The 17,536-nt window shown below is 51.3% G+C and overlaps 2 protein-coding genes across 2 annotated transcripts; one reads left to right on the top strand and one right to left on the bottom strand.

The window, feature by feature from the left end:
- Positions 1-3,199: 3,199 nt before the first annotated feature.
- Positions 3,200-4,543, bottom strand: LOC139835893 (putative F-box protein At3g52320). Its single transcript, XM_071825788.1, has one exon. It carries the CDS (start codon positions 4,541-4,543, stop codon positions 3,200-3,202), a length of 1,344 nt encoding a protein of 447 aa, XP_071681889.1.
- A 1,853-nt stretch (positions 4,544-6,396) lies between these two features.
- Positions 6,397-10,068, top strand: LOC127336727 (uncharacterized). The gene is made up of 6 exons (XM_051363566.2): positions 6,397-7,195; positions 8,276-8,381; positions 8,496-8,667; positions 8,771-8,946; positions 9,482-9,618; positions 9,748-10,068. Exons 1-5 carry the CDS (start codon positions 6,546-6,548, stop codon positions 9,599-9,601), a joined length of 1,224 nt encoding a protein of 407 aa, XP_051219526.1. The 5' UTR covers positions 6,397-6,545; the 3' UTR covers positions 9,602-9,618; positions 9,748-10,068.
- Positions 10,069-17,536: the final 7,468 nt, after the last annotated feature.

Genomic DNA, 17,536 nt, shown 5'->3' on the forward strand with positions numbered 1-17,536 from the left:
CTGATCATGAGGTCATCAAGTTTGGTACCGGGGTTTCCATTCATAGTGGTGACAACGTCGTTGTAGGAGCTGTCTAGGCTGTTCAAGATGCAATTGACCAGCTCGCTTTCATCTACGGGCTTGCTGAGGGCGGTGAGCTCGAAGCTAAAGGTCTTCATCTTAGATAAGTATTGGGCAGCGGCGAGGGAGCCCTTCTTGGTGCTGTTGAGAGAGCCACACATGTGATTGACCTCGAACATGGACGGGGCTGAGAACATGGACGTGCTGACGGACCAAACCGCATCGGTGGTCTCAAGGCCAACCACATGAGCGAACATGAGAGAGAGAGAGAGTTCATGATCATGGGTCGTGTGTCCTAGGTTGTGGTTTTGGGCGGCGGCAGAGGATGTTCTACGATGGCAGGGAGCTTCGTGGAGGCCGCGGCGACCAGGAAAACCAGCAGTGACGGCGAGTTTTAGGGTTTTGAGATTGTCCGGCGGCTAGGTTAGCAAGAGTGGCTCTAATACCATATTATCGCAGCATGGCGGAAACGATAGCCTCGTTGGAGGCCTCGGGTACGTGTTATATAGAGTCGGAAAAGCCCCTACTGTTGTAGTACATAGGGCGTACATATACGTGTGGAGTACTACTCATACCGTATTGTACGTGGTGTACAAGTTGTCTAACAATGACAAGTCCAAACATAGGTTGATTTTGTGCCTTTCATCCCAACAATGCCGAACTTGAAGCCACCACTTTCATTAAGGACACGACACATGCGCGCTTCAACATCAGGGTAAATTGCTAGGCAGCTTCTTCATCTACAAATCCTCTTGGCAGCTCGGTCGTTCCAATTGGTGCGACACCCGGCTGGTGGAAGGCGTCGTCGTTGCTCTGGTTTGTTAGATCGCAACGCACGCAGCAAGACGTGCTCATATTGCTCTTGGGCGTGCAAGGATGGCGGCAACGCAAAGGCCACGATCGGTCAGTCGACGGCGACTCGTCGGCCGCCGGGACCTGCAGCTGCTGGTTCCAGGGCAGACTACCAAGATGGGAACACGGCGAGTACCCGTTGGTGTCGTACATGTACAGGGTGTCACCAACCCTGTAGCACAGCATCCCATCGTCGTCGAGCCACGCAGCCCTCGGCAGGCTGCTGTAGCCGTCGTACCGCAAGGTGCCGCCGCCAGTGAGGTTGGCGTCTAGATGGAAGTTGTAGCGCGGGTGCCAGTAGTAGAACTGGCCTCCATCATCGCTGCCCACCGCCACGACCCAGAAGACGAGCTTCGGGCGACACCAGTGCACCGTGTTGACGGCGAGGCACAGCCGCCCGCTCAGGTCGAAGGCGGTCACCCGCACGTCGTCCACGGGGTCCTCGAACTCGGGAAGACGGTGCGTGCAGTGCGCCTCGGTCGCCACGTCGATCTGTAAAATCCTGTCGGGCCTCCTGTCGTTGTGGTCCCTGCACGTCACCACGTAGAGCGTGCCGCCGACGAGCACCGGCGGCGAGCCGTCGTCCACCGGGCGATGCGGGAACAGGTACGGGTGCTGGCGCCACCCTCGGCCGTCGCCTAGGGTGCACACGTCCACGGCGCTCGCGCCGGTCCTCCAGTAGTCCGAGGAGGAGGAGGAAAGCCGGAACAGCTTGTGGTCGTTGGTGGACGGGCTGAACCCGAGGGCGTAAAGCTGGCGCTGTTCTATGCCTAGCCCCCCAAGAGGCGGCGCCCTGGGAAGGTCCAGCTTCTCGCCGGTGACGGTGTTGCAGACGACCGCCGGTGCGTCGCCGGCGCGGGGCGCGAAGCAGAGGAACCCGTTGCAGACGTTGGCGAGACGGTGGCCCGGCATGTTCCGCTCAACCGGTACTACCGCTTATGGGAGCGGTACTACCGCTTTAGGTCACTCACTGGCCTCTCGCGAGTGTCACGTGGGGCTCAACCGGTACTACCGGTACCGGTATGGTACCGGCATGGTCTCCAGGAGCCCCGGGTTCCTGCCCGGTACCATTGCGGTACCAGGGCGGTGGTACCGGCGTGTTTTGCATGACCGGTACCGTGCCGGTACATGGTTGGAAGTACCTCGTTTCACCATCGCAGGTGACTCAAGCGGGACTTCCGATCCTAGTACCGCCTTGCATCCTGTAAGCATTTCCCCAAAAGACGATACCATCAGCGGTACCTCGACGGGTACTACCGGTCCCAGAAGGGAGCGGTAGTACAACCGCGAGGTTTCAGCTGACGTGTACCTGGTGCTGAGTGTGGTAGCGGTACTACCGCACTCGACACTAGTATTACCGGTTTTGCTGGACTTGTTTTCTTTTCTTTTCCTCTCCAACCACGTCGCCCCGTGATACACACACAAAATCAGAAAACCTATCAACTACTATTGAGTCTTCCGATCCTGAGGTGTTCAGCGAGGGCACCGTGCTCAAGGCAACTATGCACACGGTGAAATATATTCGAGTGTTGTTATCAAACACACAAAACACTCATGGAGAGATCTTGATCTTTCAATCTTAGAGAAGTATTGGGCAGCGGCGAGGGAGCCCTTCTTGGTGCTTTTGAGAGGGGCACACATGTGATTGACCTCGAACATGGACGGGGCTGAGAACATGGACGTGATGATGGACCAAACCGCGTCGGTGGTCTCAAGGCCAACCACATGAGCTAACATGTCAGACGCGAGAGAGAGAGAGAGAGAGAGAGAGAGAGAGAGAGAGAGAGAGAGAGAGAGAGAGAGAGAGAGAGAGAGGAGAGAGAGAGTTCATGATCATGGGTCGTGTGTCCTGGGTTGTGGTTTTGGGCGGCGGCAGAGGATGTTCTACGATGGCAGGGAGCTTTGTGGAGGCCGCGGTGACCAGGAAAACCTGCAGTGATGGCGAGTTTTAGGGTTTTGAGATTGTCCGGCGGCTAGGTTAGGAAGAGTGGCTCTAATACCATATTATCGCAACATGGCGGAAACGATGGCCTCGTTGGAGGCCTCGGGTACGTGTTATATAGAGTCGGAAAAGCCCCTAACGTTGTAGTGCATAGGACTATATATACGTGTGGAGTACTACTGCATACCGTATTGTACATGGTATACAAGTTGTCTAACAATGACAAGTCCAAACAAAGGTTAATTTTGTGTCTTTCATCCCAATGCTGAACTTGAAGCCACCACTTTCATCAAGGACACGACACATGAGCCCTTCGACATCAGGGTAAATAGCTAGGCAGCCTCTTCATCTACAAATCCTCTTGGCAGCTCGGTCGTTCCAATTGGTGCGACACCCGGCTGGTGGAAGGCGTCGTCGTTGCTCTGGTTTGTTAGATCGCAACGCACGCAGCAAGACGTGCTCATATTGCTCTTGGGCGTGCAAGGATGGCGGCAACGCAAAGGCGAGAGGCGAGAGCAGGGTCGGACGATAACCCCCGCAGACACTCCACGATCGGTCAGTCGACGGCGACTCGTCGGCTGCCGGGACCTGGAGCTGCTGGTTCCATGGCAGGCTACCAAGATGGGAACACGGCGAGTACCCGTTGGTGTCGTACATGTACAGGGTGTCACCAACCCTGTAGCACAGCATCCCATCGTCGTCAAGCCACGCAGCCCTCGGCAGGCTGCTGTAGCCGTCGTACCGCATGGTGCCGCCGCCAGTGAGGTCGGCGTCTAGATGGAAGCTGTAGCGCGGGTGCCAGTAGTAGAAGAACCGGCCTCCATCGTCACTGTCCACCGCCACGACCCAGAAGACGAGCTTCGGGCGACACCAGTGCACCGTGTTGACGGCGAGGCACAGCCGCCCGCTGAGGTCGAAGGCGGTCACTCGCACGTCGTCCACGGGGTCCTCGAACTTCGGAAGACGGTACGTGCAGTGCGCCTCGGTCGCCACGTCGATCTGTAAAATCCTGTCGGGCCTCCTGTCGTTGTGGTCCCTGCACGTCACCACGTAGAGCGTGCCGCCGACGAGCACCGGCGGCGAGCCGTCGTCCACCGGGCGATGGGGGAACAGGTACGGGTGCTGGCGCCACCCGCGCGTGTCGCCTAGGGTGCACACGTCCACGGCGCTCGCGCCGGTCCTCCAGTAGTCCGAGGAGGAGGAGGAGAGCCGGAACAGCTTGTGCTGGTTGGTGGACGGGCTGAACCCGAGGGCGTAAAGCTGGCGCTGTTCTATGCCTAGCCCCCGGAGAGGCGGCGCCCTGGGGAGGTCCAGCTTGTCGCCGGTGACGGGGTTGCAGACGACCGCGGCGCGGGGCGCGAAGCAGAGGAACCCGTTGCAGAGGTTGGCGAGACGGTGGCCCGGCGGGTTAGCGAGGGTGCACATGGGCTTTCCCGTGGAGGCGTGGAACACGGCCGCGTCCGCGCAGCCGCCGGGCTCGCGCTTCTCCGAGACGAGCAGCGCGAGATGATCCTTGTCGGCAGCGGCGGATCTGCTGCCCGCGTGGAGGTTTTGGAAGGAGGCGTTCGTGGCGACCCTGCGCCAGAGCGTGCAGACGCAGCAGCACCGGAGGATGTCCGCGGTCGGCAGCCTCACGAGGATCTCCTGCAGCATCTCCCTTGGGAGCGCGGACACCGGAGGGCGTGCCATCTGCCCCTGATCGTGACGACGACGGTGAGGCGGTGAAGAGCATAGCGGGTCTGTTTTTCTTATATGGTGTCATAGGCTTGTGAACCGAATGTGAGAAGGAATCAGAATATCAAATTGGGTCGATCTTGGAAGAAGACGGAAAGGAAGTTGCGGGAGATCGAAAAAGAAACGACCTCGGCAAAAACTGCTGGCACGGAAACGGAACATAGACCAGCTGATAAGGACATCTCCACCGGGGCGCGCGTACCGGAAATACGCATCGTGTCCGGGAGCGTTCTCAGCGACGCAAACGGTGCCACGTAGGTGGAGCAAATATGCGCCACGTTTGCGTCTTCGTGGACGCTGTGCGGTCGCGTCGAGGATCCGCTCGCTTCCTCCATAGACCCGTCTTGCAGCGAGCCTATATTAAGGGCATCGCTTCTGCGTCTGCGCCGCAGCCTTCGCCTTCAATAACGCGGTTGCCTGTTCTGCGCTCGCACTGGCGGGCGGCGGCTAGGCTTCTGTGCCGCCTTTAATGACATCGTTTCCCTCGCGCGGCCGGCCTTAAAAGTCGACCGGCACAGTTTCTGCCCTCGCCTACACCTCCACTCCCACCTCCACCGTCGCGCGCCGCCGCAACACCATGTGGAAGAAGAAGAACGACTTTGAGGCGTCCGACAGCGGCACCAATAAGGGGGAGCGGACGCAGAGGGTGCCGCTGCCCGTCAACGTGGGGAGGCTGATGCACGGGAACTGTACGCCGTGTGACGCCTGGTCGGCCGTGCAATTGCCTGGTGGCTGGCGGCTCAGCTATCACCGGGTGCCCGCCCCTCCCGTGTCTGCACTAGCCAGATAGAAGCGCCGAGATCCGGCGAAGGAGGCTGTATTTCCCATCGGACCTCCGCGCCGATCCCGCCTACGCCATCGAGGGCATCATGCCGCCGAGCATGTCGGAGGATGAAGCCCTACGACTGGCGCTACAGGACTCGGCGATGCGACAACCACCGCCGTACAACCCGTGGGGTCCCCCACCTTAGCCATGGGCTCCTCAACCGCCGCCACAACCGTGGGCTCCCCCGCCACCGCCATAGCCACAACCCTGGGCGCCTCCACCATCGGCGTACGTTCCGCCGGTTCCCAATTGGCCGTGGGTGGTACCGGAGCTAATCGTGCTCGACAGCGACGAGGAGAAGCAGTAGGCGCAGACGTTTAGGTTTTTTTTTCCATGTCTTTAACTATATAAATTATGTTTTCATGTTATAAAAAACAGAAATTCGAGCAGAAAATGCGTCGTGCCTCTAGAGCCACCCCCGACACAAATGGATGTGCGGTCGATTTCAACCATTTTAGCCGATGTAAATGGCGCACGCTGAAATGAGTCACCCCGTTGGAGATGCGGTAAACACTGTCGATTGGGTTGCACGGGCCTCCTTTTCTTCGAGCAAGGCTTGGGCGGACTGCTCTACGCAGCCCAAATCTAGCCTCGGCCCAGCCCACGCCTGTAGCAGCACGATCCCATCTTCTCTTGTTGCAACCGTAGACAGACACGTCCCGGCGGGCCCACCCTTGCAGAAACGCGCCCCACGCCCACTCTGACTCAACAACCGCATCCAAACCCCGAGGGCACCCTCGTCATTCCTCACCTCACCTTCCTCTTCTCCTCTCGACACGCATCTCATCCCTACCTCACCCCTTGACACGTGGGCCCGTTGACCGCCGGCCCCAATCGCCAGCGGCCCGCGTGGACGCGTCGGCAGTGCGTGCCGTCCTTTTCGTCATCCCCTCCCGACGATGGGAAAGAAACCCTACTTAACAAAACAGATTAGCAGAGGAGAGAGAAAGTCTCATCAGGAGAGAGAAAGAGAGAAGCGGAGGAGCGGGCTAGAGAGAGAGAGAGAGAGAGAGACAAAGAGAGGGGAGACCAGGCTGCAGAGACACAGAGAGGGGAATCGAGCGAGGTTTTTGGCGGGCGAGATTTGAGTTTTCTTCCTTCTTCTTCTCCTTCCCGCGCGCGCGTCCATCCATGGTGTCGGACCAGGAGATCGCCGGCTGCGTGGAGTCGCTGCTGCGGGGCGCGCTCGAGGCCGGGGAGACCACCGCCTCGCTCGCCACCGTGCTGCAGCGGGCGCAGGCGCAGCTCGGGGTCGACCTCTCCCACAAGGCGCCCTACATCCGCGACCAGATGGACCTCTTCTTCGGCCCCCGCCTCCAGCCCCCTCCCCCCAAGCCCTACACCACTCCCCCGCCGCCCCCCGCCGCCTCCTCCTCAACCCCCTCCACGCTCCTCCAGTCCCAGCAGCCCCAGCCGCCGCTCCCCCAGCTCCAGCCGCAGCAGCAGCTCCAGCAACTCCCGCTCGACTTCCAGCAGCAGCAGCAGCAGTTCGCCGCCGTGATGCAGCCGCAGTACATCTACCAGACCATGCCGCCGCCGCAGCAGCTCTCCCCCGTCCTCTCGGCCACCACCAACGCCGCGGTCTCCACGCAGCCGCCCGTGCCCGCCATGGCCTTCTACCCGCCGCCCCCGCTCGCCTTCCGCTACACCAACGCCCTCGCCGGGGTCGCCGCCGGCGGGACCGTCTCCTTCCAGCACCCGCCCGGCCCCGGGGTTGGGGTCGGGGGCGTGGCTTCCCCCACGGCCGCGCCGCCGGCCGGCGCCGACAACAACAAGGAAAGGTGAGATTTTTATCGAATTAGGGTTTTCTTCCCCTAATTTCAGTCCACTGCGACCTCATAGCACCCAATCAATTCGACATTTTGCTGGTCGAGTCGTTTGATTAGCGTTGCCAATCGTACGGATTTGAGCTTCAACTGCTCGTTGCTAATCTCGATTCGTGGAATGGTAAATTCATGCTTAGGTGTATGGGCTCAGCATCTTACTATGACCAAATCTGTTGTCTGTCCAGTGTCCACTCTGTAGACACCGTTTGCTGATGGACTTTAGTAGTCTTTTGTTCAGCAGCTCATTGTTATGGCTGATTGGCATTAGTAACTGTTTCTTTGTTTCTACTTCTCCTGTCTGCCAATACTTGCCATTCAACTAGACTAGTCAACTGCAGAAACTAAGAATTGCTGATTTGATTGCTTACATACTGCATGTTGAGCTTCCTGTCCACAATTCAATCGTGGAATTTCTATCCTAGGGCTTCAAGTTCAGGAAAGAGTTGTGCTTTATTGTACAAAAAAACTACAAATTAAGCTGTCTGTACTTGATCCTTTTTGGGGAAACAATAATAGGCTGTACTTGGATAGTTCTTTTCAACGGTGGAATCTCCTTCAGTTTTCTTGCAAGAAGCTGAGTGCAACCTCCTGCTCTTTTTTCTGTGTTAACTCTTGTTTTCTGCCCAACCTGATTTGGATTAAATGGTCCCGGCCAGTAGACTAGACTTGTCTCTTCCAAACACATACAATGGAGAGGGGGTCCAGCAATAAAACGGCACAACAAATACACTTTAGCTTTTCTAATATCTTGGATGAGTATATATACATACGGTAGCAGCTTTTCATGCACATGCCAGATTATGCTATATTCTCTACTTTTGTTCTTTGGATTTGTGTTTCACTTTTTTTTTTCTGTCTGACTTGATACATAGGTTGTACTAGTATTAGGATATGCCTTTTGAGTTATTCTGCTAATGGACCTGGTCCAATCTATTCGGCTTGAAAAATATATTGACTTAATGCTGCATGTAGTGGTCATGGAATTCACTTATGCACGTAAACTGATTGGTGTGACATGTTTATAACTCTTTGCAGTGGCACTAAGCGGAAAAGAGGTGGGCCTGGTGGCTTAAACAAAGTTTGTGCGATTTCACCTGAACTTCAGGCTGTTGTTGGCGATACTGCCATGTCAAGAACTCAGGTACTTTCAATTTCTTGACTAGCCTAGATCAGAAAATAACATCTGATTTCTTTCCCTTGACTAACTTCTCCCATGACCCACTTCTGAATATTTAGCATTGTACTCTTCATTCAGATTGTGAAGCAGTTATGGGCATATATCAGGCAGAATAACCTTCAGGATCCTGATGATAAAAGGAAGATCATTTGCAATGATGAACTTCGGATCGTTTTTGAAACTGATGCCACTGACATGTTTAAGATGAACAAATTGTTGGCCAAGCATATAACTCCTCTTGACCCAACAAGTACATGCTTTTGTTTCCTACTTATCTACATTTGCCTGATAATATACATCTGTATTTAATTTTATATTTTAGAGTTCTCAAATATATTGTTTTGATATTGCAGAAGAAGCAAAAAAGTTTAAGGCGCCCAGTCCAGCTCCTCAACAAATGCCTCCTGTTAATCAACCCTATGTGGTTGTTTCTGATGCACTAGCCAAATTTATTGGTGTTCAAGGAACAGTGCCTCATGATGATGCCCTTAAGTATCTTTGGGATTACATTAAAGCAAATCAGCTTGAGGTATGGATGTGTCTTAGCTTTTTTATTTTTTGGTAGGCTGCTGATATGCTCTTTTCTTGGAGATGCATATTGAATGAATCTACTGAAAACATTCTATGCTTTGAAAACCACTGCTCAGGAGTAAACAGCAGAAGAACTAATGAATAATCCACTAACTGTAACTCTCTCTTTCTCCTGCGTTAAATCATTGAAATATAGTGCTTTTTATGCTAAAGTGGCTGGGTCTAATGTTGTAGTACCTTGTCTTAGGAAAGATACTAAGTTGATGTGTTCTTACTCCTTCCCACTGGAAGACATGAGTGACTGGTCATCTGGATATGTTGCAGTTATTGTTTGATTTTAGAATGTAGATTGTGGTTTGGAACTGCATCCATCTAAAAAGTTTTATAATACACTTTTCAAATACAGGAAACAACTTTGTTGAATACTAGCAGAATTACATTTATTTGGAGCATATATTTTTCAATAAAGTAGTGGCGGAAAATTTGCCTATCACGCTTCCCTGTCCCATTATGTTATCTTTTATTGCGTGTAGGATGCTCCGAACGCATCAATATTATGTGATTCCCAACTTCAAGAGCTGTTCGGCTTGGAGAGCATTCCTGCTTCAGACTTATCAGAGTTGCTTTCGCACCACTTCATCCAAAGGACATAGCATATCCTCATTAACTGGTTAGAATTCTCACTTTCTTCCTTTTTCCAGTTTCAGTGGACAATAGCTAATTGATTTACTTGAAGCATTTCCAGATTTTTCTGCTCTTGCATTGGTTCACTTTGTTGTGCTTGCTGTGCATGCTGCAGATCTAGGATTGCAGCGGTGCCAGATAGGCCTAACTTTACACAGTATGGTGTTCTTGACAAAATGGACAGCGTAGCATATGTATCTATCTCTCCAGCGTTCTGGATTATGGATTTGCGTCGGACGAAGACAGATTATTTGTGGTAGCCTGCAAGTTGCTATGTGTAAACGGCTACTGCCCAGTATTTGGTGTAACTCTACTGAATTGTTAGATTTTAGTTTCCTAGTGTCAAAATGTCTTGGCTGACTATGTAAAAGTTCAGCTTTATATTTGAGTGCCAGATTGAGATCTTATTTTCTGAAAAGGTTGTATGTTTACTGAATGTGCCAATTAACATATGTCAGGTTCACCGCGACCTACGACTTGGTTATAGTTTAGCATGTTTAAGTAGAGCTATTGAATCCGAAGAATTGGAGATGCACAGATTTTGTGTTGTGTTCCTGATTTTTGAAGTTTGCAGTTCTTTATAATTTACGTTATTTTATCCATTTCTTTTGTCTAGTACGGCGACATGTTTAGGTGTCCACAAGTTAAGTTCGCATGGTCCTACAATAATGCTTGTTTAGCTGAACTGAGACCTAACTAAACCAAAACCTTGATAAAGCAGTGCGTGTGCTACCATTCGCACCAGCTTGACTAGGCTAAAGCTCATCATGGTAGCTGCTGGTAGGGACGGACGGCAGCCTCATTTCTCCGTCGTCAATGAAGATCAGCGGACAGGGACAATAATGTTACTCTCTCCGTTTCATGGAAGTTGTTTTAGATTTATCTGAAAAAAGATGTATCTAGAGTTTTAGACATTATCTAGTCTGTGTATATATCCAAGACAGTTTCATGGAATGAATGGAGTACATCTGCAGTGCTTCCGTGATGCGCATTCCATTGGCAGAGGCGATCTAGGTTTTTGATTTCGATTCAGTATAAGAACTTGCGATTACGATTCCGCATTTCCGCTCAAGACGGGTCGATCGGGCACGGAACGAACCAGGTGGATCCTACAAGTATGATGGAAGTGAACCGGTGCATACGGATCTGAGCCAATAACGCCGCTGCGGTTGCGATACATATCCCCACGGACGTCCTGGTGGAGATCCTTGTGCGGCTCCCATGGACCTCGCGCCAGCGGCTGCGCCTCGTCTGCCGGACCTGGCGCGACCTCGTCCACCAGCGCACGACGGAGATGCAGGAGTGCCGCGACGCCGTGCCCCTCGTCGTCACCACCAAGTCCGCGTACCTCCTCTTACCACCGCTACTTGTCCAAGACCTGCATACATCGAGAGCTGTGGTCCAGCGGCACGGATCCCTAGGAGCACAATAAGGAGCGCAATAAGGTGACCTGGCTCAATACGGTGTCCGGCGTCCCGAGCCTGTTTCCCGGTTCATAGGGGACGCTCCGGACGGATCGGACACGGCGAGAAGCGAGACGGGGAGTGGCTGACCCGGAGCGTCAGTGACACACGAACGAAACATCACAACTTTGCCTTAATGGTCATGTAGGGGCAGGCGAGATGTCTCGTCAGCACTGCGCAACCTCCACGCGTTGCTGGTGTTCGCACGCTACGGCGCGTTCCGCTCTTTCTTCCCGCTGCTTCTGGCCTCTTCCCGTGCTTTCTTCCCGCCTCTTCCCGCGACACCGATGTCTATAAAAGGCCTCCCCCGTTCAATGGTAGCCACCGCAGCCACCGACATCCCTTTCTCCGCCGCAAGCACATACCTCGTCGTCTACGCACCACCTACGCAATGATGAACCGCGCGGGCGCCAGCCAGTTCCCTTCACCACCGTCTCCACCTCCGCCTCCACCACCGCAGGAGTTCGACGTCGACCCGAAAGCTTCGGAGAATGAAGCGTGAGAGGAGGCGGTGCTAGCGGACACCATAGAGGTGTTCGACGCCGCCACGGTGGAAGAGGCGTGACGGAGATGGACGAGCGGTGGCGTGCAGAGCGGGAGCGCCTGCGCATGGAGCGGGAGCTCCATCAACGTCAGCGGCAGGAGACGCTGAGGTAGCAGCTGCGGGAGGAGGCTGAGGCAGCGGAAGCGAAGGCGGATGCGTTGGCGGCGGCTGCAGCGGCGCAAATGGAGGAGGAGGACGACGAGGCGGAGGAGGAGGACGACGGTGATGACTTCGACTGGTTCAACGACGATGGGCTGGACCCGGAGAAGGCGGCGGCGCAACAACTAGCGCTTGTTGAGTCGTTCAAGTCGCAGAAGAAGCTACATGACGACGCCCGTGTCCGCGAAGAGGAGCAGATTCGCCATGCCGTCGAACTCTCCCTCCAGGCGGTGCAGATGGGAAGGGCATGAGACGACACGATGAACGAGAATCGGCGTCTTCTCGTCACGCTCCGTAGGGAGGACACGGGGCGGGGTCGTCGGATGCACTGCCGGGCGATCAGTAGGCCATAATCTAGGGGTTTCATTTAAACTTGTAAAATATAATCAATTTTGAATGAAACCTTTATTTTCGTGCACTTTTACTTTTTGGGGGGGCGCGGCTGGGGAGCGACATTTCCCCAAAATGGCACGAAGTAAACTGGACGCAGCTGGAGATGGTCTAAACGTATGATAGACAATATTTGTCGGACATTCTCGTACATCAGGAACACGAATACATTGAGTTGTTATAAGCAGGGGCTTTTCACTTTCCCCCTTCCATGCTCTCCGTCTGCTACAGTAGCCTTGAGGGGTTCTCCTCCTTGACCGGGCCGCCCATGGCCGCTCCGCCGGATTAGCTGGCCGGAGTAGGCTTAGGTTAGGCGCCGGAGTAGTCTAGGGCTAGATCTTTAGTTTTCTGTTGGTTTTTCGGCCTCTGCCGGCGTTTTGGGCGGTCTGTCCGTAGGGAAGGCAGAAGGTCTGGATCTTGGCCCCAGATCCATGGCGTTTTTAGGGGTGCTGCTGCTCGTGCTGATGCTCCCATGGTTGGAGCTTGGCGGGGGAAGCGACATCACCGTCTTCATCAATAAACTGGTGGCTGCTGGATCCTTTCTTCCTAGATATTGCTGCAAGATTGGCGAGCTCTTGGCCGGCTTCATCAATAAAACAATCATCCCGACACGACTCACAACTAAACCTTCCATACATGCATAACACTTCAAATGGAATATATACTATTTATTTTCTGGACGACTATGCACGTACTACATGCAAATCCTCTTTATACCATCCTTATAGCTAGTGACTTGTTTTCACTAATGCTTTCCTAGCATGCGCCTGATGCAGAAATCCTTTAATAGTACAGGAAGGACATCATTTAGTCTTTCTAGCCTTTAGCACTTTTAGCACATCATAGTTCTTTTGTTTTACTAATTCAGTTATAAAAAATATAAATCGTTTGTGCACACACATGTATGACTTTTGTCTCTTCTTTTCAAAGGAACATATCATCAAGCAATTATAAAGAAATATCTCTACATCAATAATTGCAAATTTCATATGTTCTCACCTTGGCAACATACTTCTCTAATACTTACTCAGAAACTGTCTAAAAAACTTTTTGGTTTATATTAAAAAGGGACCAAATGATTTTACATTCCATAACTCTCAAACTTACTAAATAGGAGCAGCCAACCCTCTCAAGGTGAATAAAATATTAGGAAGTGTTTTGTCAATCATTTCTACTGCAATGGATGCATATCAAGTTATATAGATATTTTATTTGGTAACCTTTTGCATTTAAAACTGGTCATCAACTATTTTTCTAGGTTGACTAATCCAGTTCGAAACTAAATTTTTGCCGTTCTCTTAACACAAAAACAATGTGAAATGAATCAAGTCAAGGCAAACAGATAGAGGTCTACCCTTTATCAATGAACCTAAACCATGATGGTCTTTATTTCAAAAAAAAAAAAACCATGATGGTCTCAATGAAACTCAATCAAGTTTAAATTGGACAGTATGTTTTGATCGTTCTAAAGAATCTTGGTAATCGATTAATCCAAGCAACTTTTTTTTTTTGCGAAAATTCCACCGATCTATTAATAATCATCAACAGTAGTACAAAGATGCCTAAAAGTAATAAAAATTACAAAAAGGTCATTGGACCACCTAGCGACGACTACAGACACTAGCACGAGCTGAAGGCGCGCCGCCGTCCTCGCCCCTCCATCACCGGAGTCAGGCAAAGCTTGTCGTAGTAGAGCTTGTTGTAGTAGACAGACGGGAAGTCGTCGTGCTAAGGCCCCAAAGAACCAGCGCACCAGAGCAGCAACCATCACCAATGATGACAACCGTATATCGGAAGGGACTGACCTAAAACCACACAATCGAACACGAGAGACGACCAGATCTCGGGAGATCCGCCGGACACACAACTCCACACGCCCTCCGCCGACGCTAGATGCACCACCGGAGCGAGGATAGGACGGGGAGGACCTTATTCTGACTTCAGGAAGTAGCCGCCGCCTCACCATCCCGAACAAGACACCGAGAATAAACTAAACGAAGAACTGAAACCTTCCCGCCGGCGAGAGGCTGCGGTCCGCCACACCTCCAAGGCCCCAAGGCCACCGGAGGCGGAGCGGACCGGCAGCGTCGCCTAATCCAAGCAACTTAACCATTCCTATATCCAGTAACAACTGGACTGGAAATAAGGGAAGGTGCGCAAAGCATGTACCTCTGCGTTTTCACCTCTTTTGATTTTTTATGCAACCTAAAATAGAGAAACCTACAAATAGTCAGCCCTTCTGAAAGCCCACTAAAATGGACTGAAAGTGAGATTAACAGGGGATAATATAGGTGCACAACATGCACATGCACCTGTGAGTTTCAACATTCCATGATATGGTATGCAACGTAAAACATAGAGAAACCACTAACAATGGAAACCAAAAAATCGAGAGGAAACATACTTCCTCCTACAGACGAATGTTCCAAAGAATTTTCTGTAAAAAATAACCATGAATGCAACCAGAGAGTAGTTGATTTATGTATTATGTATCATGTATACCTAGATAACAATTAGTGTAGGTGACGGTGCAGAAATATGGAGAGAACATGATTGTCGATGTGTATGTTGGAGAGAGTGGCGCCGATCAACAGTTGAGGCGGCCATAATCACAGTCGACATCTGCGATTTCGCATGCCAGTGATTTGTGGAAGAGGAGGAGGGGGGCAGGAGAGAGATTGGTGTATAGGTGCGTGGGTTTTCCTCTCACCCCCGATCTCGAGCGGGCGACAAGCAACTCACAAAACCGAAACGAATTCCACCAGCATCAGCAGACCAGCAGGAACTCGCTTCCAAGTAGGCCCCAGCGATAGAGATAGCCCGAGCAACCACAGAGGCTCACAACCGCTTAGAGCTCTTTAGAGATTTATTGTTTTAGCATAACTTGTTTTAAATAGCTGAGAGTGCATAATATGTCATTGAAATAATTATGTGTTGTTTCTATCATAAAAGCATAATATTGTGGTATTCTCCTTTGATGCTTTATTGGGTTGACTTGGCACATGCTTGCACCATGTTATGACTATAACCAGTCAACTAAAGCCTCTATGATCTTTTAGTTTTTTACTTGTAATATTACTTTATGCTTTGACTGCTAATATTTTATCGCTATGCATGATTATGGTCATTATTGCTCTCTTAGTTGGTCGCTCCCAGTCTTTTGCTAGCCTTCGTCTGTGCTGAGTATGATCTCTACTCGTGCATCCAACCACCATGAACCAAAGTTTGCCAATTGTGTCCACCATATCTACCTAGTAGCATTATTGCTATTCCAAGTAATTCATCATGTTTTTATTTATCTTCCAAATTAAATTTTGGCATGAGAAAATTTGTCAGTAAAACTCTCACGAACTTGATGACACATTTACTTCTTTGCACTTAATAAATTTGATCATTGTGCCTATCTTATGAAGTTTATATGTTTGCAAATTGCGAGTTGGGAGTTAGTAGAACCATGCTTTCATGGGGAACACTTTCGACATTTTTTTTGAAACTTAAACACTTTTGATATTGTACTTATATTTAGTTGATGTCATGTTCTTTTGTTTATGGATGCCTAGCGGTGCGAAATAAAATGAAAACTTATAAGGTCATGGAGTTTGTATATGAGTTAGGAAAACGACTGGGCCGCTAATCTAAGTGAAAGTATAGAGATGGTAAACCTATAGGGGGGGGTGAATAGGTTTCTACAGATTTTAATTCTTTCTTTGCAATGTTAGGCTTTGCGGAATATGAAGGTGAGCCTAATGCAAACTAGGTGAAGCAACCTATATGAAGATACAACTAACTCGAGCACGAAGACTCTCACAGGCAGTTAAATCACAAGTAAGGAGTTCGGTTAGAGATAACCGATAGCACGCGGAGACGAGGATGTATTCCCGTGTTCCCTTCCTTTGCAAGAAGGTACGTCACGTTTGGAGGGGTGGAGGTCCCACGAAGGATTCCCCACGCCACGAAGGCTCACCCTATTCTCCGGAGCCTATCCCACGAAGGAATAGCTCACTCACCTGTGGTAGACTTTGAGGTAGCCTCCAAACCTTCACAATCTTGTCCGGAGAAAATCCACAACCCGGATTCTTCTGGACTCATCTTGCCCACCTAGGGTTTCCAAGGAACCCTAGGAAGCAAGCTTCTCGATGAATACAAGGGGGAATGAGATTTGGCTTGGTAGAACAGTAGATCGGGTCCTCCTCTAACGTTTCCCCGGAGGGATTTGAGTTTGGGTGGAGGAGGAGGGAGATCTGAGGCTTTTGGTGTTTCTAGCAATGGAGCATGAGAGAGAGAGCTCAAGAACAGCTTGTAGTGTAGTGCCTAACTGTTCAGAGGTAGGAGAAGGGCTATTTATAGTGTTCTTCGAAATATGGCCGTTGGTCACTTGCCACCTCAGCTTTTCTCCCGACAAACCCGGTCAACCGGACCACAGACCGGATCGTCCGGTGCAGAGGCCGGTCGGACCGGATCAGGGACCGGACCAGCCGGTCCAAACCGGTCGGCAGGCCGGACCCCGATCGGGGTCACTATGCGACGTCCAGGAGCTCCTCCGGTTGGCGCCCGGTTGGCGCCCGGTCGACCGGACGGCACGCCGGGCCCGCCGGTCTGTAGGCCGGCAGACCGAGCAGCAGACCGGATCACTTAGGCGCACATTTGGTGCCCGGTTAGCGCCTGGTTGGCGCCCGGTTGACCGGACTGTACGCCGGACTGGCCGGTTGGGAGGCCGGCTGACCGGGCGGCAAACCGGATTTCTGCTGTAGACCCCTTTTCGATTGTTGTTGAAGTGGGGGTCTCCTTTAGCCTTCTTGTTCCTTTGATACACCATTTATGCCTCTTTGCCTAACACCTGAGATTATCCTTATAAACGTATTAGGTCAAATACTCTAGCACGGTGTCATTGTTACCAAAATAATGGATAAGGGTAAAATACCCTTACAATCTCCCCCTTTTTGGTATACGATGACAAACCGAGCTAGAGTCACATATAGATATTATGATAAGCTCTAAACCTTGATTCCATATAAGATATTACGACAGCTCCCCCATAATGTGTGCACTTGGAGAATTTGCGTTTGAATGCAAAGTGCACAATTTGTGGAATATGAGAAGCTCCCCCAATATCTTTAGGAAACAAGCATGGTATGGACAAATATATCAAGATATATAAGCATAAAGCATGATCATCCTAATAGAGTGATTAAGCATACAAATAGTCGTCCATACACGTCCATACACGAATTATTCGAAGTAGCAAATGGTTCTTGAGAAATCAAACCAAATAAGCACAAGCCATATAAGAATCAAATAAAGCAACACCCATGGCTTGTGACCATCAAGGAACCCCGTGGTCCTAGACT

The sequence above is a fragment of the Lolium perenne genome, chromosome 2 (genome assembly GCF_019359855.2).
Source record: "Lolium perenne isolate Kyuss_39 chromosome 2, Kyuss_2.0, whole genome shotgun sequence".
Classification (NCBI taxonomy): Eukaryota; Viridiplantae; Streptophyta; class Magnoliopsida; order Poales; family Poaceae; genus Lolium; species Lolium perenne.